At 47.7% G+C, this 26,126-nt stretch overlaps 1 protein-coding gene across 1 annotated transcript; it reads left to right on the top strand.

The window, feature by feature from the left end:
* Positions 1-1,548: 1,548 nt before the first annotated feature.
* On the top strand, positions 1,549-25,060 carry LOC126518337 (uncharacterized). The gene is made up of 7 exons (XM_050168187.3): positions 1,549-2,819; positions 3,991-4,105; positions 4,180-4,331; positions 6,863-7,052; positions 9,032-9,216; positions 18,273-18,414; positions 23,991-25,060. Exons 1-7 carry the CDS (start codon positions 2,747-2,749, stop codon positions 24,211-24,213), a joined length of 1,080 nt encoding a protein of 359 aa, XP_050024144.3. The 5' UTR covers positions 1,549-2,746; the 3' UTR covers positions 24,214-25,060.
* Positions 25,061-26,126: the final 1,066 nt, after the last annotated feature.

The following is a 26,126-nucleotide window of genomic DNA, read 5'->3' as shown; positions in this document are numbered from 1 at the left end:
GCGCCCAGTTCTTTGCTACACCAACCAGATGGCGCTCGCCTCCGCGTATCCGCGACCCACGCAAGAGGCCGCGTTTCTACCTGGAAACTCGCCTTCGTACATAGCATTCGTCACCAGAGTTATCCGGTAAACATTACTGTTACGTAAGCTGCAGTTGCCGGGAAGCGTGCGAAGCAGTCAGGGATCTTTAAATGCTATCGCATTTCACTCATAAAGGCGAAGCTTAAGCTTCGTTCAAAATTTCCTCACTGTAAGTAGCAGAAGTATGTAGGGCCTCGAATAATATGTTTGCCATAATTTCCGGGAGGTTGTAAGGAATCGAAGCAGGAAATTTGCATACTCGTAACTCGAAAGATCGGTCTCAGACTTTCGTAAACTGCATCGATGAAAGCATTTGAACCGCGCGAATGTATTTTATGAGTTTTGTGCTTTCTATGTGGTGTTCTCATAAGTCGTCACGGGCCATTGCTAACACTCCTCGTGCTAAATCTAGCACACGTACGTGAATACCCCAGAATGTGGACAGCCGAACAACCGCCGCCGCAGCAGAGCAGCGCACGCGTAATGCGCAGGGTGTCGGTTCTGCTGCCACCAACGGCGAGTTGATTCTGTATACACTTTCATTGCACTTACTGTGTTATTCCAACTTCAATTAAAAGCAACAAACAATTTGTTCTATGCTTTCCTTGGCTTCACTAATTGTCGGCTTCATACGGTTGTGACTAACAAAATGCAGGCTCCTCGGTTCTTATTCTTCTCGTTCATTGTATATTTACAGTTTACTTGAAGTAGTTCCGATGCTTACTAATATTTTGTGGAGTACCAACAAATCAGCGCTTCATTTACGTAAATGTTGTCCGCAATGGGCACGCAATATAGATAATGTGATTTTGTTTGGGATCGCTGAGTGACTGAGTTGTGAACTTGATTCTTCAATTGTTGTTCGCGATATCCAATAATTTTTGTAAGACGACTTAACGCCTAAATTGAAAACCTGGTAATACCATCCGTACATATTCAGTTTATTTTTAGTGCGACATACCTAACCAGCATCGGTGCAGTGATTGCCGAGGAAAACGATTTCTCCGTTTTAATGTAATCCGGTAGAAGCTCCTTAAGCCCGCCGCAAAGGACAGATGTATCCAATTAACTTTACCTGGGAAACGCAGGAATAAGAAAGGCATTGCTCTGAAAATTCATAGACGACACGTTCGAAGCTAATCCAACTAGCATAAAATTTTAAGAGATGCAACTTACCGCAAGAGACACTTTTGTAATTTCGCTCCATAGCAAGGGCTCTTTAATCTACCGCGGCGGCCATCTCCCCGTTCCCTTGCTGGGTGTTGCGTACGTGTACAAGATTAGCCTTGTACGCGTGTTATTCAGCGAGTGCCAGCCAGGGCCATTACAGTGCTAGCTTTTACTCATCGGCATCTTTTTAAGCGTAGCGGAATAGAACATCTTTTTCTCTAGCATTTCTTTCTACGTTTAGGTCCTAAACTCACCGTCCTAATGCTCACCGTAGAAAGCTAAATGGGCAGCTAAGCTGATAGCGGCCATCTTTAGCCTCGTTTCATTTCTGGTGAAGATGGAAAAGAAGATAGCTTCGCAAAGGCATCACCTATTTCAGAAACGATGCAGGCCACCTTGCGGTCCAGACAAGATGGCAGCTGAGCACAAGGCTTGGAAGCTGTACGGGAAGGTCACAAGAAAATTGTGCAGAATCTATCGACAATGATTGCCAATGTAAGCTAATAGCCAGAAAGAACGAACGAACCAGCAAGGGAACTAAAGAACAACAGAGAGAGTGCAAGAGAGAACGAGAGGGGAAGCGAACCAACGAACGTTTTCCTTGCCGAGTCGTACCACCGACCGACGATCCCTACAGACCTCCCACCAACGAGCAACCAGGAAAATCACTGAATGAGACAAAGAAAGCCGTTTGCTTTAAAACGTAGTCGCATTTTCTTTTCTAAGCTACGTTGCAAGCTGCGTTGTGGTTTTGGTAGGTTCTGACACGTAATGTTTTAGGGTACTGGGTGATAATAGGTGATTTTTATGTGTTTTTTTTTATTGTAGACTAGGTGGCGTCATGTTGCACAAACATGTTCCAGGTGGTTCTAGATGAGTTCCATTTGTTCCATTGCTTTGGCTCGAAGCTGACTTTTTACCTGTCATTGTAGACTCTGTACACTTGAGGCCACAATTAGAACAAACCCACTGTCTATTAAATCGAATAGCTTTCTTTGGCTCTTTCTCCCGTTTTCGTAGTTGGTGGGATGTCTTTGATGGTCGACGGTCGGCTTCGGCAAAGAACACGTTCGTTCGTTTCCTCGATGACTCGCTTGCTCTCGCTCTCTCACTCACTCGGACTATTCCCTTACATTTACTATCATCATCAATTGTTCCCGCGCAATATTTCTTTTTCTTCATACAGCCTTAACCGAAAAATTCAGCCCCTCGGATCCCCTAATATTCTCGCTCATGTGCCACAATTAATTTTTATGCCTGCTCCAAATAAAACACAGCTTGTATGTACATAAACGGGGCATTTTAGTGGGCTTCATTGAACGAGCAGGAGGGTGCAATCAAGTAGATTTAATGTAGGCAGTGCCTTTTCGCACGGCTTACACTGTCAAGCGCAGGTTGACTTTAGTAGCTTTCCTTTATTTTCTACAGGCATTACAACGACTTCTTGAAATGCATCGAAGAACTCGTGGTCTGCCGCCAACAGAGCAGCATCGAGATGTCGTTCAAACATTTCACAGAAATTCTCACAGATGGCTACAGGCACTCTTGCAGAGGCCTAAACAGAAGCAGTGAGTATACAGCACGTCGCAGTTTGGAGGGCACTACACTTAATGCGAAGCATCGTTTGCTTCATTCTTCGTACTTTGCGGTAGGCAGCTAGGTGAGTTCCTGTCTCGCCTCGCTTTCATAAAAGGAAATAAGAATACTCAACTCCAGTTGACATCTACGTAAGGCGAAGCCTTCTTGGTGTGATTGTCTCATGAACCATGCATACAGGGTGTCCCAGCTAACTTTAGCCAGAGTTTAAAAATATGCAAATGTCACGTAGCTGGACAGAACCAAGGTAATGTAGCTTGCCGTCGCTTGGAGATACTCAAATTATGTTTTTTTCATTTCGCCTAATTAGATAAATATTCCTAATTAAATCATCTGCTTCTCAAATTTTATAATTAGACGAAAAGTGTCAATGAGAAACTTTTACAGCGACATGAAAAACTCCCGATACATCTTGCTGTCGCTTCAATACGTGCTGCATAAAAGTGTTTTTCCGAGCGTGAAAGTAAATAAACTAAATTAAATTGTCGGCTTTTACGTGCCAGAACCACGATCTGATTGTAGTTTGGGACTACGGAAGTATGGACAACCTGGGGTCCTGTAACCTTCACCTAAATCTAAATACGCGGGTGTTCTCGCATTTCACCCCCGTCGAAATGCGGCCGCCGTGGCCGGAATTCCATCGCGCGACCTCTTGCTTGGCAGCCCAACATCATAGCCACTAAGCAACTACGGCGGGTCGATTCAGTTAGTAAGCGAATGTTTCCAAATTTATACGGCCGAAAAAAACTACTGTCCTTACTTCGCATAGATGTCAACTAATTCGCTATCGCAATCGATGCTTCACCTTTCGGGCAAAACTGCGACTTTATGTTGTTGGTTTTTTTAGACATTTTCGCTTACTCGCCTTTTTCGTGTCGTCTTCTCATAAGATTCATGAATTTCGTATTGGTGGTGTGTGGGGGTGGGGTTGCGGTTTTATAGGCGCAGTGCCGTAAGGTTACACAAATGTCCACCCATCTTTCTCGAATTTTGGCACGCTGTGTTCGTGTGTGTGCATGTTCGTGTGCGTGCGTGCGTGCTCGAGCCGACAACTGGAAAATATCATATCACGCATCGCTTAACTTCAAGAGCGGCCGCACAAAATCTTGTACAGCATTACGTTGTCTCTATGCACTTCCGCAGATACTTGTGACAAGCTGACTTTGTTGAAGAACTTTTTCTCCTGCGGCCTGACGTACTGCCATTCATACAACACCTTTCTCCCGTCGTACGTGCAGGCTCTTCCACAAATCTGCCGGTAAGGCTCTTGCATCGCGACTGGCTTCAGGCAAACGCGAGCTTAAACGTTGCCTGCTCTTTTCTACACTGCAGGATCTTGGAGGACTTCTTGAACTGCACACACGAGCAAGTGTTGATAAACACGTGCGGATACACGGAGCTCTTCGCTAATGTTAGGGCAGTCCGGGACTATATTGTCAACTCGGTTAACGAGAAACATCATTCAACCTGCACGATTCCTCCTGGTGAGCTTCTCAACCTTACTTACTTAATTGGTTGATGGCTCTAACAGGCTGAATAGCTTCTAACGATTCGACTTGTAAACGACACTGCTTACCTCGCAGTGTTTATTGTTCTTGTGACCTATACTCCCAAGTACGACGCCTATCAGGACCAGTCAAGCTGCGGATTGGAGATTTCAGCCACCGGGAACGTTTCTCGTGTACACTAAGTTAATGGCACTCAAATCACACTCACCAAAAATGCCGTTATACCCTTCGGACTTAGCAGTCTTGCAGGCAAGTGGATGTGGAACAACACCTCTAATGAAATGTATTCGCACAAGGGGTTCCGTGAAAAAGAAAAAGAAATAAGAAAGCATGAATATGTTGGCAACTCGGACTGAGAACCGGAAAGTTACGATTGCAAGGTCGTCCCACTGTCCAAGCCGGAGCTCCAGTCTCCAATATTCAGTTTACACGCTAACCACATACAAAATTCGCTTTTCTTTTTTTCTTTCTTTTTTTTTTGTAGTGCATTTCGCCCGCATACTTTTCATCCGGATCGAGTGCGTGCTTCGATCCGCGGACCAAGATTCACGCCATTTCGCGTTGTTTTTTTTTCCGTTTCGTTTACCTAAACGTGGTGCAACGTACAATGTGCGCGCCCCTCCTAGAAGGCCCATGATAAGCAAACGGTTCATGATCCTGCCGGCAGGCACGTACATATTTTTGTGGTGGCAAGAGCACCCGATGCAACAGCAGAATATTGTTGCGTCTTAAGGTGGCGTTTGGGCCTGGATTCCACTAAGTTCATTGACGAATACGTCCGGTAGTAACAATGAGGGGAAAATGGTTACAGATACGCAAGCCCACTCCATGTAGGAGCTTATAAACGTCTGAATTCACATCAGGACACGTCAGCCCCCCTCTCACTTCACCAAAGGTCACCCCTTTCAATATCGTCGTCTTCCCTAGGAGACAAGACTAGGGAATCTAATGACTGTATTGCGGCCAATCAGAGTTGTCGAATCGGTCGCAAGATCCCTCCCATCGTATCACGCCTTTCCACCGAACTCCGCCTGCGATTTTGCAACTTCGCCCCCCGCAGATGGCGCAAGCGCGTAGCAAACTGGGAATCCGAGATCGAAGCCGTTCCTACGGTAGCATTCAACGTTGACCCTTTTCCTCCATTAGTTGAGGTTGCAGGTTTAAGTAGAGGGATTTTTAATGGACCCGTCCACAGTCGGCGCCAACGCTGCGTCGACTTCTGGATAGGCGCTTATGAATAGGGGGTTGCCTCATGGTAAACGACTAAAGAATATCGATCGCCGTATTGAGACGCAACAATGTGCAGTCCCACCGACGACAGGATCTAAGGTAATGTGTAATTGCTTCCCAAAATAGGAACTAAATTTTGTTGCGCAATCGAAAAACTAAAATAACATCTTAGAGCAAATATAAAAGGTTATTCGCACTCCGGCCGCGAATGACTCAGAACGAGATGACGACGCCCCATAGCACTATTTGACAAGCATTTCACGAGCATCTCACAAGTATTTGCCTAAGGGACAAGGCACAAATGCATGCATCAGATGCCTAACTGGAGACTTTATTCAGCAGCGCTAAGCGTTGCGCTAGTGGGTGCTGCGTTGCCGAAGCTTCCCATCGCAACAGAGACAGATAATCTAGAAAAGACCACTCACATGCTTTGAGCGCGCATTTCACGGTGGAGGATGTGGATTTTTGTTTGTCCGTGTCTGCCGCGCTTCGGTAACGTTGGTCAGAAAGTAACGTGCGGATTCCAAATTTGCTGCTACAAACACTCGTGGGCGCTCTTTGCGAAATTCCGAGCTGCCCTCTGGCATGTTGAGCATCCGGGCCTGGCTTTCCATCTCCCATTGGGTATCGCGCCGTCGTTTCCTTTTCAGTATTCGCGTTGCCGGTTGCCGCAAAAGAGCAGGGACCACCCGACCGCCTGTGGAAGTAGTGTAAGAGAGTCGTTAGACCGATTATGAGGCTTTGTGGGATACTATTTTTTATGGTTGCTCCACGCCACCTACACTGCTAAGAGATAAGTGCCACTGATATTCTCTGAAACCAGCGAACATAATTTTTTCTAATTGAATTTGCCCTGCGGCGTAGGTGCCTATTTAAAGAAAAGTGCGGAGACCCTCGACATATAAGTTGCAGTAAGGGTTTAGTGAACTTATCGTTCGTGAGGCAACGCATATAACTGTCTGATTCATTAGTAGCTTGGCAGCCTTTCTAGAGTAACCCTTGCTTCTGGGCAGAGCCATGACAGCAGATGATGAACGTTCGCTGTAGGAGCTGGAGCAGCACAATTTGGACAATTCACTGGTTCTTTAGTTAGACCCCACGCCCAGGTGAGGGAAAGTGTAAGTTCCCGCCACAGCCCACACTGTCCGAAGCAAGACTTATTCTTCTCTGGAAAGACTACGGCAACCTCACCAGACACACGGAGGAATCGGGGCCAGTGCGTGAATGTTTGCTGCTGCCATTTGGTATAGCGGGCGACCGCCGCGTTTGCTGCGCAGGCATGCAGAGGAGACGTGCGGCTGTCGCCGCGCGCCAGAGCTCGTGCGACGAGTTCGGTGCCGTGAAAAGGCTGCTGCTGTGTGGCGTCGCCTTCCACCGCATGCTCTCCGGGTCCACTCCCTCTGCGAAAGGCTCCTCGTCCGCAGAATTGACCGCAGTGGACAACGGGACAACGGCTGCGTTGTGCCCGTGAGTATGTGTGACCTGCTGTCGCCGGGCTTCGTCATGGCGCGGGCCTTCTAACAAGGGCTGTACTCCACACGCGGGAGCGCGTGTACAGGATACCAAAAGCCGTATGCGGGGTTCATTACTTTCGCTAATACGTTTACGTGACGTTAGGTCCAGCACGACTTCCTCCTTGCCACGACTTCCTGTGGCAGTGGGCGCCATGTCCGCTGGCTTAACCAATGAGCGTGCCGGACGACTCGCATGCCCAAAGCGACTGAAAGCACCGCCGCATCTCCCGTGCAGTTGCTCTTGTATTTGATCTCACTAGAAAGCTGGCATATGGCAACGCTTGTGAGAGTACAAGGTCAAGTTGAAGAGATTTGTTAACGTTACGCCGCTTATACTTAATAAAGAACCGCGTTTTAAAGAAAGGAGGCGTTGCTGAACCCAGTAAAGCGTGAACACAGGACGCATACGCTACTTGTACACGTTTTACCCTCACCATCAGCCTATTATATCAGTCATTTGGCGGAGAACATATTAAATACCTTTTCTTGAAGAATTTCCCGTGCCATTAGATGACTAATAATGGCCAATGTTAAACTTGTTGACATTATATTTCTTCTCCGGGTACTAATCATATCGAAATGTTTAAATTATTCACATCAATCAGGAAATCAGTCACTTCTTTGTAAACGTATCTTTTTTACTATTGTGCAAGAATAATTAGTCTACTTAAGCTAGCGTGGTATTTCTATGCTGTCTCCTAAAGGAGCATTGCGTAGAAAACGCGCTTACCATGTCTTGAAAAGTAAGGATTCACCGGATTATATGGACGAAAAGTAGAAAGATACCTATAAAGAAAGGGGTCAGAAAAGAAGACACAATAACTTCAATACTATTCACGGCATGCTTGAAAGAAGTATTCAGCCTATTAAATTGGGACGGCTTAGGAGTCAGGATCAACGGCGAATATCTCAGCAACCTTCGGTTTCCATATGACATTGTCCTGTTCAGCAACACTGGGGACGAGTTACAGCAAATTATTGAGGACCTTAACAAAGAGAATGTAAGAGTGACGTTGAATATTAGTATGCAGAAAATAAAAATAATGATCAATAGCCTGGCTAAGGATCGCCAGTCAGCCTCCATAGAGTCTGCAAAGGAATACGTTTGTTCACATGGGTCAATTACTCACAGGGGACCCATATCATAAGAAGAAAATTTACAGGAGCATAAAAGTGGGTTGGAGCACATACGGCAGACATCATATCCTGACTGCAAGTTTACCATTATCACTAAAAATAAAGGTGTACAATCAGTGCATTCTACCTGTGCTAACTTATGGGGCAGAAACTTGGAAACCGACAAAGAAGCTCGAAAGCAAGTTAAGGGCCACACAAAGAGCGATGGAACGAAGAATCTTAGGCATAACTTTAAGAGACAGGAAGAGTGCGGTGTGGATCAGAGAGCAAACGGGGATAGACGATGTTCTAAATGACATGAAGAGAAAGAAATGGAGCCGGACAGGTCATGTAATGCCTAGTTTAGATCACCGTTGGGCCATTCGGGTTACAGAAATGGTGCCAAGAGAAGGGAAGCGCATTCGAGAACGGCAAAGACTATGTGGGGCGATGAAATTAACAAATTCGCAGCCGCTAGTTGGAATCGGTGGGCGCAGGACAGGGGTAATTGGTGATCGCAGGGAGAGGCCTTCATCCTGCAGCTCACTTAAAATGTGCCGCTGATGATGGTGATGGTGGTGATGAATAGAGTAAGCTGCTACTTTATTCCATCACTGCTCAACTTACAGCGCGGACAACTGCTTGTATAGACTTGGTTAGATAGAACAGGTGCACAACTACATTTACTCTACATAGTTGCCAACGAACTGTGGAAATTGGGCTATACATAGCGAATACAGACGGTATACAGCGATAACGGTGGTTTTTGTAGTGTTAGGCACAGAAGCTCCATGTGTCTGTTTTGTCTGTTTTCAGTTTGGTAAAGGAGATGAAGTACTGCATGAACTCAGCTATCCACGACTCCGGTTGTCCGGAGAACGCGTTCCTCAGCACGGAGATATCGCTGCTAAAGAAGCGTCTTCTGGAGGAATTTGATAGCGTGTGCGACTATGTGCCACTCTGGACCTACAAAAACAGCGATCGTACGCCAAATGAACTAGGTAAGTGTCCACCCATCTTATTTACCGTTATCATCATCGCAATCAACCCATTTTATGCCCATTGCAAGACTAACGCCTTTCCCTGTTTCGTCCAATTACCCTCGCCTCGCCTCAGTTGACTAACCTATGCCTGCAAATGACCTAATATCATTACACCATCTTATAATGCTACCGCAGTCAACTGCGTTTCAGTTACTTTGTTGCCTATTCTGTTACTCTAATCAGGCATTCATTTTATTAATGCGAAGCTTTCTTAGGCTCACATGCCAGCCATTTTGTAGTGTAGGTAAGTTCCTGTGTCACCGCTTTTCAATACAGCCAAAGTTCGTGTATCTGATAGTAGGTTGGAACCTTTCACTCCGAGTACAGCAGCCAGATGCTGTAGCCATTAATTAGGCCATGATCACCCGTTCACAAGGCCACGTGGTATGGAACATCACCCGCATGTTCCTATCGTGCCGAGGCCAACTAGCTCTTTGCGATGGCTTGCGCGTACCCCATCGTAGTTGATTAGTGTCATTGGCGTTCCGCCGCTAAGCCCGAGGTCTAGGGATCATATACCGGCCACGGCGGCCACATTTAGAAACACAGAAAGGCCCGAGTACCCTAGAATTGGTGCCCGTCAGAGAATCTCAGGTAGTCGAGATTAAAGCGGAGTCCCCCACTCCGGCGTGCCTAATAGTCAGATCGTGGTTTTGGCTCGTAAAATGTTATACTCTATCTTAATTTCTTTAAGGACTATCGCGTGCGCCACTTGACGTAATACGAGCTTGAGCACGGGCGGGCGCGAGTTTGCATTCGATGACAGACAATTATCAATGTTTTTCCCTCGTTTCACGAGCGGAAGAGTACATATTCCGCCAATTCGAGGCGGAGTGGTAGGAGGGGGAGGGACGGAGTTGCTTAATACAAAATTCCGGGAGAACACTTAAGATTCGCCTTTAAGAGCGGAACGTGATAGCATTCAAAGATCCCCGACTGCTTGTCGTGCTTCTCCAGAACTGTAACTTATGTAACCGTAATGTTTACTGGGAAACGCTGGCTGCGAATGCTACGTACGAAGGCAAACTTCCCGTTTCTATTTTTTTATGTTGTTGCAAAGAACAACATATATTTTTCAATCGGCGTAGGGAGTGAGGGAACTGGTTGCAACCGCCTCTTTACAAAAGAAAAAAAAATCACCCGGAAACTCCTTTGCGTCTTAACGCGCCGGTTTGTTGGCGTCCGTGGGGCGCCAGACACGAGACCAGACACGAAAAATAAAAGTGCACGTAACTCAGCAATAAAGCTTCATTTTGAAAGAACTGTCGTCCTGCCTTTGCCGTCATGCTATTGTTGTCGCCGCTGTTTTCCTTCTGTCGTCACGTACCGTGTCAGGTAAATGTTTTCTTTACACAAGCAGACTAGGTCCATATTGCACCACTTCGAAGGTTCGCGAAAGATGGAATGAAATAATGAAACCACGTTTATTCCACATTAAAATGCGCCGAAGACGCTGCGGTTGAAAGGGGAGGGGTGTTATTGCAAAAGGGGAAAGGTAAGGCTGCCTCCGTTTTATTAACGAACGTCCTGGAGGCAGCTAAGTGGGAGCCGCATGACGCTTGTGGCTGTCGCGGAGCCGATCGCCGACGGGTGGTGCCGGCGGGTCCTGGACAAACAACAGCAGTGCTCGCCAGAGCTCGAGGGCATGGTCCGGAGACGTGGTATCCGGGCAAGCCCAAGTCCGGAGAGAAGAATGCTCCCCGCTGTATGGTGGCCAGGGCACGAAGCCTTGGTAGGATGTAGAGGGGGCACTCCCAACAAAGGTGGTTGAGATCAGCACGACATTTGCACATGGAACAGAACCCACTTACGGGTGGTGGTGGGCCACCTCTGTGGAAACGGTTCAACAAGTGAGGAGTAAGGAGGCTGTCTGAATTCTCCGAAGCAAGACTGACTCTCGCCGTGTGAATACCTTCGGTGGAAGCGACGGTATAGAAAGTGGATTGCCCACTGCTGTGAGGTAGGCGGCACGTCATTGTTTGGTCGTATGCTTGTCTGCCAATGGTGTGGTAGCTAGGAGAGGATAAGGAGTATCGGAGGCTCTGGCTAGCGCGGTAGAGAGATGAGCGTGCGCCAGTCTATGAGCCTTCTCGTTTCCGGGGATACCGCAGTGCGCAGGGACCCAGTGGATGGTAACATCGTGACCGCAATCACGGAGCAGGCGTGCCTGGTGCCGGATCTTCTGCAGTACGGGATCTGTGTAAATAACATGAGCACATGCCCGATGGGCAGCCTGTGAGTCTGTGTACACATGATGGTGAACAGGGTCAGTTTGAGACGAAGTTGCGAGGGCCCACTCTAAATAATCTAGGATGACCATTAGCTCAGCGCGGGTGCTGGACTTTGCTTCTGCTGATATATGATGGCGGCGGTTCTGATTTTCAATTGTCTGGTCGTACCGCGCATTGGCATAACAGGTGTTACTAGCGTCGTCTGCAGCCAGTGCAGTGTCCGTGTATACGGTGCGTTCAGTCAAGGGGAGTGAACTCGTAGCTTTAGCATGCCTCTTGCATATGCAAGGCACTGCATTCGCTGAGTAGGGTCCATATTGAGAGGAAGTGGCCTGCCATCGATGAGAGCCGTGATTTCCCACGGCGGCGTGTTGTTGGGCAAATGGCCATTGTGTGGACGTCATACCCGAGGAGCATGAGCGTGTGTCGCCCGGCATTTGTGGCGCGAAGTCTCGTCTCTTGTGTATAAATGTGCATGTCTACGAGCCCGGACAGGTTGTTGAGTTTGCTACAATTTTTAAGCACTTCGAGGCTTGTGTACCTTGGGAGTCCTGTTACAATGCGTTTGGCTTCGTTAAGTAACCGGTCGAGCGCGTGCATCTGTGTGCGGTTGACTGGATGATACGGCAGCCTGTACATGATACGGGAGACAAGAAAAGCTTGAGCGAACTGCCGCGTTTCACGTTCGTTTACTCCACGGGTGCGGGTAGAGATTCTGCGTAAAGCGTGCAGGATTTGTTTGCTGGTCTTCGTAACGCGTTGGAACCAAGTGTTCGCTGTGCAGTTATCGTCTAGGTGCATACCGAGTATTCGTATAGTAGATTTCCGTGTGATGTGTTGGTCACCGATGTACAGTTTAAAAGACTGCTTGTCTTCCTGCTTTCCAAAGGTATACCTGCCACCACGAATGACGACAAACTGTTTTGTCTGGGGCAGTGTGTAAACCTGTTTCCGTAGCATAGGCGTGAATAATGTCGAGAGCTCGTTGTAAGACGTCCTCCTGCTCCCCGACGCACCCTTGATGCGTCCACACGGTGACGTCATCGGCATACATCGCGTGTTTCAGGCCGCCCGGTACGTCGGCAAGGCGCTTTGGTAGCTGGTGCATAGCTATATTAAACAGGGTCGGTGAAATAACCGAGCCCCGGGGGACGCCTACGTGGTTGGTTCGTATGGCACTGGCGTCGTGACCAACTTCGACTCGGTAGCTTCGCTCTTCAAGGAAACCCGCTATGAAGTTGTACATCTTCCCTCTGATGACAAGGGCACGTGCGTTGATCATGATGGTGTTATGTGGGACGGCATCAAATGCCTTGCGCATATCCACTGCGACAACGGCTAGTGGGTGCACCGAATTAGAGTCGAGGACGTCCTGTTTGAGGCGGGCTAGCACAACCAGTTTTGATAGCCCACAGCGAAATCCATACAGTGTAGGAGCCAAAAGGTCGCGATCGTCAAGGTACCACATCAAACGTGTGTTGACCATGCTCTCTATTACTTTACAGACACACGAGGTCAAAGAGATCGGACGGAGGTTGTATAAGGTTTGTGGTGGTTTACCAGGCTTCGGAATCGGCTTGACCACCGAAAACATCCAAGTGGAGGGCAGTATCCCGGTATCCCAGGCTCGATTAAATTCTTCGAGAAGACCGTGCTTGTGCTCAAGGGGCAGATTGCGTAGATGAGCCACACCCACCACATCAACCCCTGGAGCACTACGTACGTTAGCACGCTGCAAGGCGTGCTCCAGCTCGATCATGAAGGGGCTGTTAAGCGGTTCACTATCTTCAGAATGTGCTTCCTTCTGGTATGTGGTGTCTGTGGGGCGAGACGTCTGCGGGAAAAACACTTCAGCGGCCTGTTCGGCAAGTTCCTGAGCGCTGATGCCTTCGCGGAGGGCCACACGAGCCGCGCCGTTGTCGGTCTTGCACTGGCCGAGAAGAGAGCGCAGGATGGCCCAAACCTTGGACGTATGAGTCTGTCCATTGATGGATTCGTAAATTCCCATCCAGAGGTCTGACGTGAGCATAGTCGTATATTCTGCGATCAAACGCTGTATTTTGCGCAACCGTGCTTTTTGGTGAACAGCGCGACCAGACCACCTGTACTGGGCGAGAATCCGGTGCCTTCTATTCCATAAGGTGAGCAGATGTCTGTCAGGCTCTGGGTGGTCAGAGGGATCCCGTAAGTGTTTGGTGGCTCTTCGCTTCGCTACGCATAGCTGTGATACCAGATGGTCAATGTTCTTGCCTGCAGACTACTGCTGCAGTAACTCGCGGTATTTGTCCCAGTGTGTTTTGTGGCTTAGCCGTGTAGTGTTGAGTGGCTTCATCTTCGGATTCGCATGGCCTGCGCGAAAGCGTATGAGGATCGGAAAGTAGTCGCTCCCCATGCAATCGTCCAGCACCTCCCATCGAAAAATCTGCGTACGAGTACTCCAGGTAAGATATGGTGATGTGTCTGCTTGGTGAACTGTCTGTCCCAGCCTCGTGTGTGCTTGAGGCATGTTGAGGAGTGCCAGCCCGTACTCCGAGGTATCTTGCATGATGCGCCGACCGCCCGCACTGCATTTGTTGTATCCACAGGCGACGCGCTGAGCGTTAAAGTCCCCGCACAACAATATGGTGTTTTGCGGATAAATCCTCTTAAAGTGGGAGATGAAGCTCAGATCAACGAGTGCCCTAGTGGTCTTATTCCTTGTGTTCTCGGGAACCACGTAGACGCAAAAGATGAGCATTGTACGCTGTGATGAGACTTCTAACCGGCAACCGACAACGCTATGAGTAGCGCTGCACGACGGTTGCGTGTCTAATTGCACCTGTGTATTTCCCCGTCGCACGTAGAATGCTGTCTTCGTGGGTTCAGTGACCTTTACAGGCGGGGCGTAGCCGTCATAGCCGATTATGCTCAGCACAGGGCCATTGACTTCTTGAAGGGCAATGACCAATGGACTGCTGTTATCTCGCTTGCTGGAGAACCGGGTGATCATGTGAAATGGTGGATGGTGAAGGATGGTGGATAGCCCGCTACTTTTCAGATGATGTGCATAATTTCAATTCCAATAGTGTATGGGATCTGCATAACCTTTAATAGTCGCCTACATTAGGTGCTGCCAAAATGTCAAGACACTGTTGTCGTTCGGTATCGCGTCAACCAACTCGTATTCGTTTATAATTGGGCGCGCTATTAGCCCGACTTTTGACAATTGTGGCTGAAGAAACAATCTCGCACCTCCTGCGTGTGCGTAGCCCCGCTCTGGAAAAGCAAATCCTGGCCGTCCGGCGTGCCCGCGACCGGGCCGGTGGGCTAGACCTGCCGGTATCGACGTGGGACTAGCCGGGTGCGCGACGAGTTCGCGTCCTCGCCGGACCTGCAATAAAGTTTATTCACTCACTCACTCACTCACTCACTCACTCACTCACTCACTCACTCACTCACTCACTCACTCACTCACTCACTCACTCACTCACTCACTCACTCACTCACTGCCCACGTTACAGTATGGACAGGCAGATGCTGCGCACAACGTTAGGGCCACTGCGCAGTCGGCCACTATTAAAGCAAAATATACTTGAATAGTGGACACAACGGATCTGTGCTCTAAACTCAGACCGAATGCTAGACTGTTTCCAGCGGTCTACTCAACTGCGAGGCGGTAATAGTCACCTATGCTGCTTCAATTCTGTGCGCCGATTCCCGTTCATATATTCGCTTTTCTGCCTTTATTTATATTGAAATGCGTTTTTCCCCGTGAAAGGTAACAAACCAGACTTTTTGGTTGACTTCACTGGCTTTTGCTTATTTCGATCTAAGTATATATATATATATATATATATATATATATACTTAGAACGAGATAAGCAAAAGCCAGTGAATATATATATATATATATGCGGCGAGAATATATGTACGGGCTGCTTACAAAGCGGTCATTGACATAAGAGGGAAGCCAGTCCGCGCGACATCAGCGAGCGTAATCGTCTTCTCTACTGTCCTCAGCTTCGTCTCTAGCTGTGCTTGGTTATCATGACCCCGGCGGCGAAGGCACCGCCCCGGTTTGCTAGATCGTCCGAGTGTTATGGCTTGAGGCGGGGGGCGTGGACGACATCGGTGGAAGGTCGAGACATGGTGGAATTGAGAGGCGTGATATATACATATCTAGCTCACCTGGTTGTAATGGATGGAGCATTTCTCTACGTCATCGCCATGTCAGGTTTTCCTGCGAAGGACGCAGTTGCGCCACAGGACTAGTAGGCGCCACCGATCGAACGGGCCGTTGTCCTTCTGCATCGAGGGACGTCTCCAACTCTGGCGGATTCGGCGGATGTCCAACAAGGCAACGGCTTCGTCGAAGAGCTGATGACCCTAGTCAACTTCCGCTTTTGAGTGTCGACCTCGAGCACCCCGCACCTCCACCAAAACTGTTACGCTGAAATGACGTTACGTACAGAAGGTATATGGTGATCGCACAGTCCGACAGCTCCGTTTCTCCCTCTTCTGCGTCCCCCCCCCTACCTTTCAGTTCACTTGTGGTATGCCCGTTACAAAATGCAACAAACCCTTTGGCGTAAACCATCGTGCTGGAAATGCTATGCTTTATTTTTTTGTGAAATTATTATGTACCTGCTTTTGACGTTATATCAAGCAGTACTATGCAGAAAGGGACCTCTGGATTACCTGTGTTGTTCGTGCATGTTCAAAGATATCTTCACATCCACAATAGGCTTCTCTTCAAGCTCTGTCACAAGATTGTGATTTCTTAAGTAGAGGTACAGCGAGCAGCTGGAAGCAATAAACGCAATAAAAAAACATTGGCTCGACAGACGTTAAACAGAGTTGTTATACTATAATACGAATCTCGCATGTGTCGTGTTGGCTTATATATGCATGGAGGCAAATAATCGTGTACACATCAGCTCAAATGGGTGCACTTTTCCCTCTAGACTTTCCATCTGGACGTTCGCAATTGCCATTCTGTGCTTAAAATCGGATAATTTGTCGTGGCTGGAAGTTAACCAAAGATCTGTAGGCCGCTTGGCTTTGGGAGCCCACGGAAAAACCACAAATGAAGCCGTGCAGGGTGACATGAGTCAGAGAATCGCAGAGCAAAATTAATTTTGAAGAGAGATTCAGGCAAATGTATCTAAATGAATGAGTGGTTAAAGTGCACAAGTATGGGTACCTGAAAAGCGTGGAGATAAAATGTAGGAAGAGGTCTAGAATGTTCGAGACGAAGTACAGTGTAATTTAAAGTGTAAATAGACAACCAGGAGTCATCAGATAGACAGCTAGAGAAACAGAAACAGTGAAATGCATGCAAAGAAGGCAAACAAAAAAATGGCATAAATATTTACACAAACCAGAAGAAAGAAATTAGAACAGGAAATCTGTACGACAACACGTAGGCAAGCACATTGCTGTTTGAGGGTCGAGCTGGTTGCCTAAGGACAAAAACATATTGGAGCAAATATTTGCAACTAAATGAAACGTGTACGCTGCAGCAAAAATCAAGAGACCACTCAGCACATTTTAATGGAATGCGAAGCGATTCATCCAGTGAGACACGTAGGTAGTGTACACTTCCCAAGAGCGGTTGGATTTAAAATGGACCAGTCAGCAGTCGAGATAAGCAAGGTACGTTTGCAGTATTGTGTGGGTAAAAAAAGCAGGGAAGAGATTGATACGACCGCATGCGTTACAGGCATAGGTGACGGTGCAAGGTAGATAAAGAAGTTTTGAGGAATAGAAAAAACATTAAAATACGTGCACAAGAATGCTAGAATGAAAAGAACGTATTTAGCATACCTGATTACCCCAACCAGGCTAGGTGAGTATTTGTTACCACCCTGTTTAAAATGGCATGCCACTAAGCCATTATCATCATCACCGCGCGTCTCTACTAGTCGTCTCCTGCTATATTGTAACCTGTGAATAGTGTATTGGACTCTCTAATAAATTGGCATCGTAATAGCCGAAGCTGGGGAGCACTACCGAGCGCATGAACCACATAACATATTTGGACCTTTCTTTCATCATCATCAGCTAATGTTACACTGCAGGAAGAAAGCCTATTCTATCGATTTCTAATTATCTGTGCCTTGCGCTACCTGTCTCCACGTTGTGCCTGCAAATGTCTTAATCTGATCACGCTACCCTGTTCTCCACCGTCCTCATGTGTACTTTCCTATAGGACTCGTTGTGTAGCTTTAATAAACTATCCGTTATCTGCCCTATACATTACATGGCCTGCCTAGCTCCATTTCCTTTTTTATTTCGGCCACCCCCGTTTACTCTCAAATCCACAGCGCTGTCTTCCTGTCTCTTAAAGTTACGCCAAATTTTGCTGCCATCGCTAGTTGCGCCGTCAAGCTTCTTTGTTAATATCCACGTTTCTGTATCATATATTGTCACTTGTGTAATGCAATGATTCTAGTCCTTTCTTTCTATTTTTTTTTCTTGAATTGTAGCGGTAAGCTGCCGGTCATGACCGTTTGTAATACCTGCCGTATGCGCTGCAGTGTATTTTTTATTGGGTAGATTTCTGTCTCACTGCGCGGGTCTATTTTGACTAATTTCTTATAAGTGTGCTGTGGCATGCCTATAAAAATATCCCCACGCATTTACAGTTAAGAAACTGTAGCAGGCACGTAGGTATTCTGGCTGTATTTGTTGCTAGCTTTGAAGCAGGTTGTTTTATAAAAGCTCGAAAGAATAACAATCTTTCGCGGACACTAAGTGAATTTGTGTCATGACTAACGGCACTCGGGAACTCGTTTGCTGCAGGATGCGAGCTGAAGGAGTTCACCGAGGAGTGGGAGATGTGCGATGCGGCCGAGGGAAAGAAGGTCACCGACCCCTACTGGAAAGGCCCTGTACTGCATGGCAAGGGCACTGTGAGCGACCGTCAACGCAGAAGGCTATGCAGGTGCGTCTGCAGTGCGTACTTGAGGCCACTATGTCATGCACGAACTTCCGTCCTAGAGCGACAAATACGTAATAAGACAAGCTGGATTGCAGTAGATGTCGCCTTTGGAATATCAAATAGGGATACTCATCGTCAGAGGGATAACAGCTACCTTTGGTAGTCGGATGAGATAAGAACAAAGGAGGAACCTGTAAGGGCAATCACACTTCTCGCAAGTGAATTTTTATTGCGATAGAAATTGTATAGACTCAAGGGAGGCGTACTGCAAGGCTTCTATGCATCACAGTGCACAATAATTGCATCTTGAGAGGCTAGCTATATGCGGGGGCTCTGATGACCTCCTTCCATGATTAAAACGCATCGTTGCGGCGAAATGCGAAAACACCCGCGTACGTACATTTAGGTGCACGTTAAAGAACCCTAGGTGGTCCAAATTTCCGGAGGCCCCACTGCGGCGAGTCTCATAGTCAGATCGTGCTTTTCGCACGTAAAACCCCATAACTTAGCCTTTTCTTGTTGCCACCTACGACTTTCGTGCACAAATGTCTACTTCAATAAGTTACAAATATAGATTTACGGGATTTACGTGCTGAAATAACCATCTGGTTATGGGGCGCACTGTAGTGGGGGCTGTGTAATAATTTTGACCATCTGGGGTTTCTTTAATTTCTACCCGGGACACGGTAGTTCTTCGGTTTCTTTTTTTTTTCTTTTTTTTTTTTTGCCCTCATCGAAATCTGGCTGTCGCGGCCGGGATTCGATCCCGAGAAGTTGCGCTTTTCAGCACAACGCTATGACCACTAAGCAACAACAGCGAGCGAATATCTACCTCGGCCACCTCCACTTGGTATTCATTTATCCCACCCTGCAGGAAGGTGCCTTAGCAAGCGCACAATAAACAGCTAGCGATCACGAACATTTCACCATATTCAAAGCCTTATTATTCATACACCGTTCTCTGTGGCAGCAGAAGAGACATGCTCTTTCGCAGACGCTGTCTCAGAACGTAGTGAAGTACTTGGCGATGCCAGCAAAATCAGCGCTCATCGTTGTTCTTCGAGGGTCCCTGTTCACGATATCCTAAAGCTTGAGTTCTGCTATACATCTTAAACAGAAACAGTATGCTTCCCCCAGCAACCCGGCGGTATTTTAATTCGTTTTTTTTATCCCATTTGAGCCATACAGCAGTCCGGCTACACTTAAGGGTGACGAAATGAAGGGCGCTTTGCGTGGTCGCTGCGTGCGGCATGTGCATGATTTCGTGTTCGCATCTGCGTCTCGGAGGCAAGCTTGAGTTTTCTGTGAGTGTTTCCTCGTGTGTGCTTCTTTTATCGCGCAACTGCAAGGCTTGCTCATAGAATCCAATGACGGCGTACTTGCTGCCCCTTAGGGTGCCATGGCACGCAGAGCAACTAGAATCCGGAGCAGCGCGAATGCTTGGTTTCGGAATGCTTGCGAGCAGAAGAGAAAGCGCAACAGCGTACATCAGTGTCACTACCGCGCCTGCGCGTGCAAACTTCGTGACGTAAGATCACTTCCGACACTGAAAAAATACAGTCTGATGGAACACCATCGCAATCAAAGGTCACGCAGTGAAAGTGGGGCCATTGCAACCGTAGAACATGAAGCTATTCTGGCTTGGTGAATTGCGCCTCTGCAATACCGGAAATGTCGCGACAGGAGTATTTGTAGGCCAGAAATGAAGCAAGCCGATTGTAAGTTGGCGAAGCTACTTTGGGTTTTTCCCCACATTAGCACCACGTCACTTCGTCAATATTTTTTTATATCTGCTCGGGGCCATAGTTAATTGCTCGTCGAGTTGCGTAATGTGAATTGCTTAAATCCCGTAGCGAGAGACGCGGTAATCTGCCTGACCTGTACACACGCGCACTGCACCATCTCATCCACATTTAGCCTAGAGTCATCGACTCTCTTCATTGTGAACAAGTGACCCGTATGTGGCCCGAAACGTCACGTTTTAGTATTTCACTTCACAGCGAAGCTGTATATGGCTAGCCCATTCATCCGTCCGTCTGTCGCCTGTACGCCGAAAGGAAAACACGGATAAGCACAGGGGGGCTAGCGTCGCTGTCAGCACTGCTATGTTTAGCGAGAACACTTCGATTTTTAACGATGTGCGTGTTTTTTCGCGTCAAATATAATAAATGGCATATTTTATGGAAGAAGGGTTCATTATAAGAGCTGCCAGCGTAGTTACAAGTTACATTCGTCTACTTCTACAAACACTAGACGGCGCTGAATGCGCCTATGATGGCTTCTTTTAAAAACTCGTACTTGGCCATGTGACATGACCCTTCCTTGATGTCGAGCTCCCTTAGGAAGTTTCCCGCTCCCTTATCCTAAAGGAGTTCGTGGGTGCATGTGTGACACGGGTATTATTCGTAGCCGCTTGCCATCGCCCCTTTTAGGACCAGTGATCCCAGTCACAAACGCTGGTACCGTGAACTGACCTCAGGAGCTGACGCCGAGGACGTAAAGCCGCTTAAACTTCGAAAGTAACGCCACACTTTGGAGAATGCCGCCGCCTCTTCGCGCGCTCTGGACGAGGCCGACGCCGCATCGCTATTGGCCTAATGACATCACGAGAGCCCTCGCGCTCGCTTCGTTAGCGCGAGGGCCTCTAACGATCCTCTCTTTGCTGCTACAGAAAAGAGAGGACCGCACGATGACTAGCAACTGACTAATCGGCCTAATTTTAAATTCTTCTAAATTTTCCGTATCGTTCCCCTATTAGAAGGACGGCATCCTACAGTGTATTTGCGCACTCCTGTTATTTGTGTGCATGCTGATAAGAGCTGCACCTATATACCCTAGTTTTTCTTGTTGTGTCCTAGCAAATATACTTGCTTTTCAAGCGAACCTTGTATTGGCTGACAAGTTCCGGTGGCGTTGTCGTGGCCACACACAAGAAAAACCAGTTGCTTCCAGAGCAGAGCAGCTGTGGGAAAGGGCGGTTTGATCAGTTTACAGCTACGCCGGCGCCGGAGCGTGAGTCATTAGCAAGGATTCCAGCTGCATAGGCGCACTCTTACGCCAAGTGCGCAACCAATCAGAGCCGTTTCGCTTCCGCCAGGGAGGAAAAGGGCAGGAAAGTGTCCCGCGCGCGCTGTGCCGGCTTCGTTTCCGTTCAGTTCACTCTCCAAAAACGGATAGGACGGCCACGCGTTGTCTGTTCCCTCGAGTAACAGGCAGCCTACGACGAGCGGCGGGTAGAACTCGCCCGTGAACAGTCTCGCCGTCGGGGCGCCCATCCAGCCGTTAAGCCCCGACCACACGTACGCTCGCGGAAGCGCGCAAAGCTCGCGTCTGCGCCCACACATGCGTAGACGGTGCGGCGCGGCTCGTACGCGCTGAAACGCGGCGCGACCACGGTGAACAGGTCCTCTATGTTATTGCACGCGTCGGCGCTCCTGACTGCGCAGCTACGGCGCGGTACATTCAACTCTCAGTGAAGCAGATTTATATTGTGCAAGAAAGTGCTTCTTTTTACCCTTTTGTGCCGATCCAGCAGCTATAAAAATATAACAACTACGTCTGTCGTTATCGAAGCATTTTCAGACACTGTCAATAACAAAGTACCAAGCGGCGTGTGATAAGTGAGCCCAGTAAGCGCGCGCTGTCGCGCGTCTTTGTTTGTGCAAACCGCCATTTGTCGCCAGGCGCGGCCGGCGCAAGGCGCGTACGCATGGTCTAGGCTTTAGAGCCGCCCGAGCGGGCAATCCGACAGCAACAAGATGATCCCGAGCTGAGGGAGCAGGAGGCCGAAGCAATCCGGCAGCGACGAGAAGCAGAACCCAAGGTCAGGGAGCGGAATGTCGAGGCAACCCGACGGCAACGAGCGGCGGACTCTGAGATCAGGGAACGCCAGGAAACGCCTGAGAAGAGTTGCCGATCCCGAGTTCAGGGAACGGGATGTTCACGCGAAACGGTAGCGGCGAGCTAACGACCCTGAGTATAGGACCTTGTGTGAACGTTTTCCCTCCCTGATGCATACCTTTTGTGTAAACGTTGTGTTTGTTACCCTTCACCTGTGGGTTACTTAAGCGCGATGAAGGTCAGGTGCACACAGGACAGGCTTCGCTTACCCCGATTTTCAGTTAGGGTAACGTCTGGCCACTTTTTTAATCTAATCATCCTAATGCACATCGTTCGAACTCGGCGCTCACTGCGCACTGTCCACTAACCCAACGGTAAATGCATTAAGACTCGTGATGTTTTTTTTCCCCTAATGCTCTTAATAAATTATATTAACGCAGCAATTCGCCTTTCTCAACTGCTTGCCCAAGTCTTGCGCTCTGTTCAACTGGGGCATAACAGCCTGCAAATTTATCAAAACGATCGCCATATGACGTCCTTCAGTGATTAGTAATTACATACTTACCAGAGAGGAGTCAGAATGCTGATTCCTTGGAAGTCGCTCAACCGCCACTAGCAACACTTTTTTCATCAATGTACACAATGCATAACCTGGCCGCTGATTTTGTGTCTGTGTGACGGATCATTAGTAGAATGGTATAGAAACAGAGGAAGACGACGGTTAAAAAATAGTGTTCGTGTCGTTGTAAACCGCTGATTCGTGGCCTATCCCCCATAGTGAGTTTGCGCCATCATACAAGAAATCATCATCACCATCATGTTGCCTTTCGGCCTCTTTCCACCTCATGTATGTATGTATGTATGTATGTATGTATGTATGTATGTATGTATGTATGTATGTATGTATGTATGTATGTATGTATGTATGTATGTATGTATGTTTGTATGTATGCATGCATGCGTGTGCGTATGTGCGAGCAGAAAAATGAGCCGATTCGAAAATCTTGCATCCTGTTCCCGTATCGCTAACACTACAGCACATCATTCTAGCATAGCTCATCCTTGTTTGCACACGTTCATTATACTCTCTACAAAGAGGAAATTTTTTTGGCAAGAGGTGGCAACGTCCTCCTTCCCGCGCAAACTTAGACCACAACAGACGGCCCACGTACTACTCCCACACCCTTCGCAGACAAGGCGCATGCTAACGTGCCAAAAGGAATGAAAGAATAACATATTTCTATATATGTTCACATATATGTGCACAAGTATCCGCAAAACCACCCAATGAATAAGCCGGACAGAAAGGATACACGGATATCTTTCCTCCAAAAGAAATAAAAACAAACGGATACACAACAAGCAGGATATTTGTATTTATCGATTATGACATGTTTCAGCCGTGTGTGCGGCTACAGCGGGAGTGGTGCTATTCTTTAAAAGAAGTAACTCTCAATCTCAAAGAAAATCTTCGTCCTGCATGTATTTTTCGGTGTTTAGCTGTCGCTGCGCAAGCACATTTTTATTTCGCTCTCTTGCTGTTGTGTTAAAAGTTACTCCTCTACAGATGACACCAACTCCGATGCCCTGTTCTCCGGACAAAGCATAAACTGTCGAGATGACCGAAAGCGCTCTACCTTCGTAAAAAGCCAACACGCTTATGACATCTTTAACGCGTTTAGCTCACATTAGCTTCCGGCATACTGGAAACACGAAGCGGCATCCCTGTTCTTTTGCAGCGACCTGCTCAGCCATCAGCAGTGCATGCAGGAATCGGCGACCAGGCACCACTGCCCGGACCTGGCAACCAGTCTTGTGGACATGGGCGGGGCAGAACTGCTCGGAAGGATTGGCTTTTTGGCGTGTTCCTCTTCCGCGCCCGACAGTCAACGGGCAGCCCTGTTGCTGCTTGCAGCAGGAGTGTCCCACTTGCTGGCACATCGACCTGCTGCTGTGTGCTAGCCGGATCAGCCACAGGAATAATCAATGGCACTTGACTCATGAGCAACTAAGCAGGACACTCCTTAGGATCTCTACGAAAACGGTTGCGCGCGCAATGCTATTCGCTGTTTTTCACCTACGCTTTAATTAACTTGACGATGCCTTTTCAGGATTGTGGTGGTTTGAGCCTTTTGGTTCAACATATTGGCAAATTGTAGCGCACAAAAGCACGCAGACGCTAGCGCTGTTGGTTCTTCCCTCTCTGTTTTTCTGTGCTACAATTTGGCGGCACGTTTTCATTTCGTTTTGACATTGCAAAACTTGATCGCTGCACTCACAAGGTGATGATGAGAAAAGATGACAGGTGCTGGGCGCATGACGACGACGATGGTTGGCGACACCCCAAACCTCGTTTTTCTAGAAAACCACTCACACCTTCCACAATACGGGAGCGACTACAAAGCGCTGATGATGCAACCTTCGTCTTGTATATTCTTTTCGGAGGTCGTCAGACACAGGTCATCGAGAACACTCGTTTTCCATAAAAGTGGTCGAAACAGCTACGAAGCGACCACAAAATGCGCAGAAGGGGTGTAATCGGCTATTATCTTGAAAGTAAAAAGTGCTGTGCATCTGTTTCACGGCAAGAAATATTAGGATACATTCAATGCGTCGTTTTAGTCTATAATATCGGAACATCATTCTTGGCATACGGTATTGATTGTCGCCAGAACTGGTATTATGTATGCTTCTAATAGTTATTCCTCCATAGACGTAATAAATGTCTTCCTTGTCTCTGCTTCTTGCAAAGTTGTCGACTTCACTGATAGATTAAACTCCTTCCTCCTGTTTTTTTTTTCTCCAGACATTAAAAGGCTTACTCTGAACCCAGACGGGTGTCAAAAGCACATTCTGAAATAAAAAAGCTTTTTTTGTTAAGAGAATTGTGGATACGTGATTCATTCGAAGACAGATTTGTAAAGGCGTCCCTGAAGCTGGGCATGACTACTTCGCCAACAAGATCATAAGTCATTCTGTAAATGGCAATAGAGGAAGCTGGAAAAGGTCAAATGTCTTCGAGCCACAGGATCAATTATAGAGCTGTATCAATTATGGAGCTTCGCAGGAACAAGACATATAGAATACAAGCTTACCTGGTCATACAATATTAAACCTAACTGTTCAAAGACCAAAATATGGATGCACTGATATGGTCACGGAACTGACCACAAAAGCAAACACGGGCTCACGCATGTCCTTCAGGCTGAAGGGCGCATGACATTTATAGTATACTACAAAATATATAATTCTTATCATCGCAATCAGGTGTTCAACTCGAAGCTACCACTCATGGACGCCAGATAATCGCCCGGGTCGACTTGCTTCCTCCAATTCTCTCCCCTCCCTTTCAACACCGTTCTCATACCTTTTCCGGATGGTGCCATTACCATGCAACATGAAGCGTACTGTGCGTACGCGACACTGCGCCGCCCATATTCACTGCGGTCAGCAATGCCTCTGCAGTGGGGCACATCAATGCTGTTACAACCACGCTATAGCGAGGCACAGCTGGTTCGCACGTCCTCCTTCATAGGGAAGTTCACCAGGTCACTAATGCACGCTTACTTAACTTAGTAGCTGCTTGCTGTTATCTTCCCGCAGTATCCTACCTGCTGCCCATTATTATTACGGATTCAATGGCCTCCTTGCGCGGCAAACCTCTTACCTATCAAGCATATTCTTTCTAAACTAGTCATTTTGCACCAGTCCAGATCGTGCGGACGTGCCTAGCTATGCTGGGCTGTCGGGCAGCTAACGGGCATTTCGGCTCGTCTGTGATAGCCTCCCAACATCTCCGTGCCAATCCAATTTGATTCTGGACCTACTCTCGCGTCTCCCTTCTTTTCCATTCGTTAAACACTATTTCAGCTTCT

Source organism: Dermacentor andersoni, chromosome 11, assembly GCF_023375885.2.
Source record: "Dermacentor andersoni chromosome 11, qqDerAnde1_hic_scaffold, whole genome shotgun sequence".
Classification (NCBI taxonomy): Eukaryota; Metazoa; Arthropoda; class Arachnida; order Ixodida; family Ixodidae; genus Dermacentor; species Dermacentor andersoni.
Note: the sequence above shows the minus strand (reverse complement) of the source record. Positions and strands in the feature narration are given on the sequence as shown.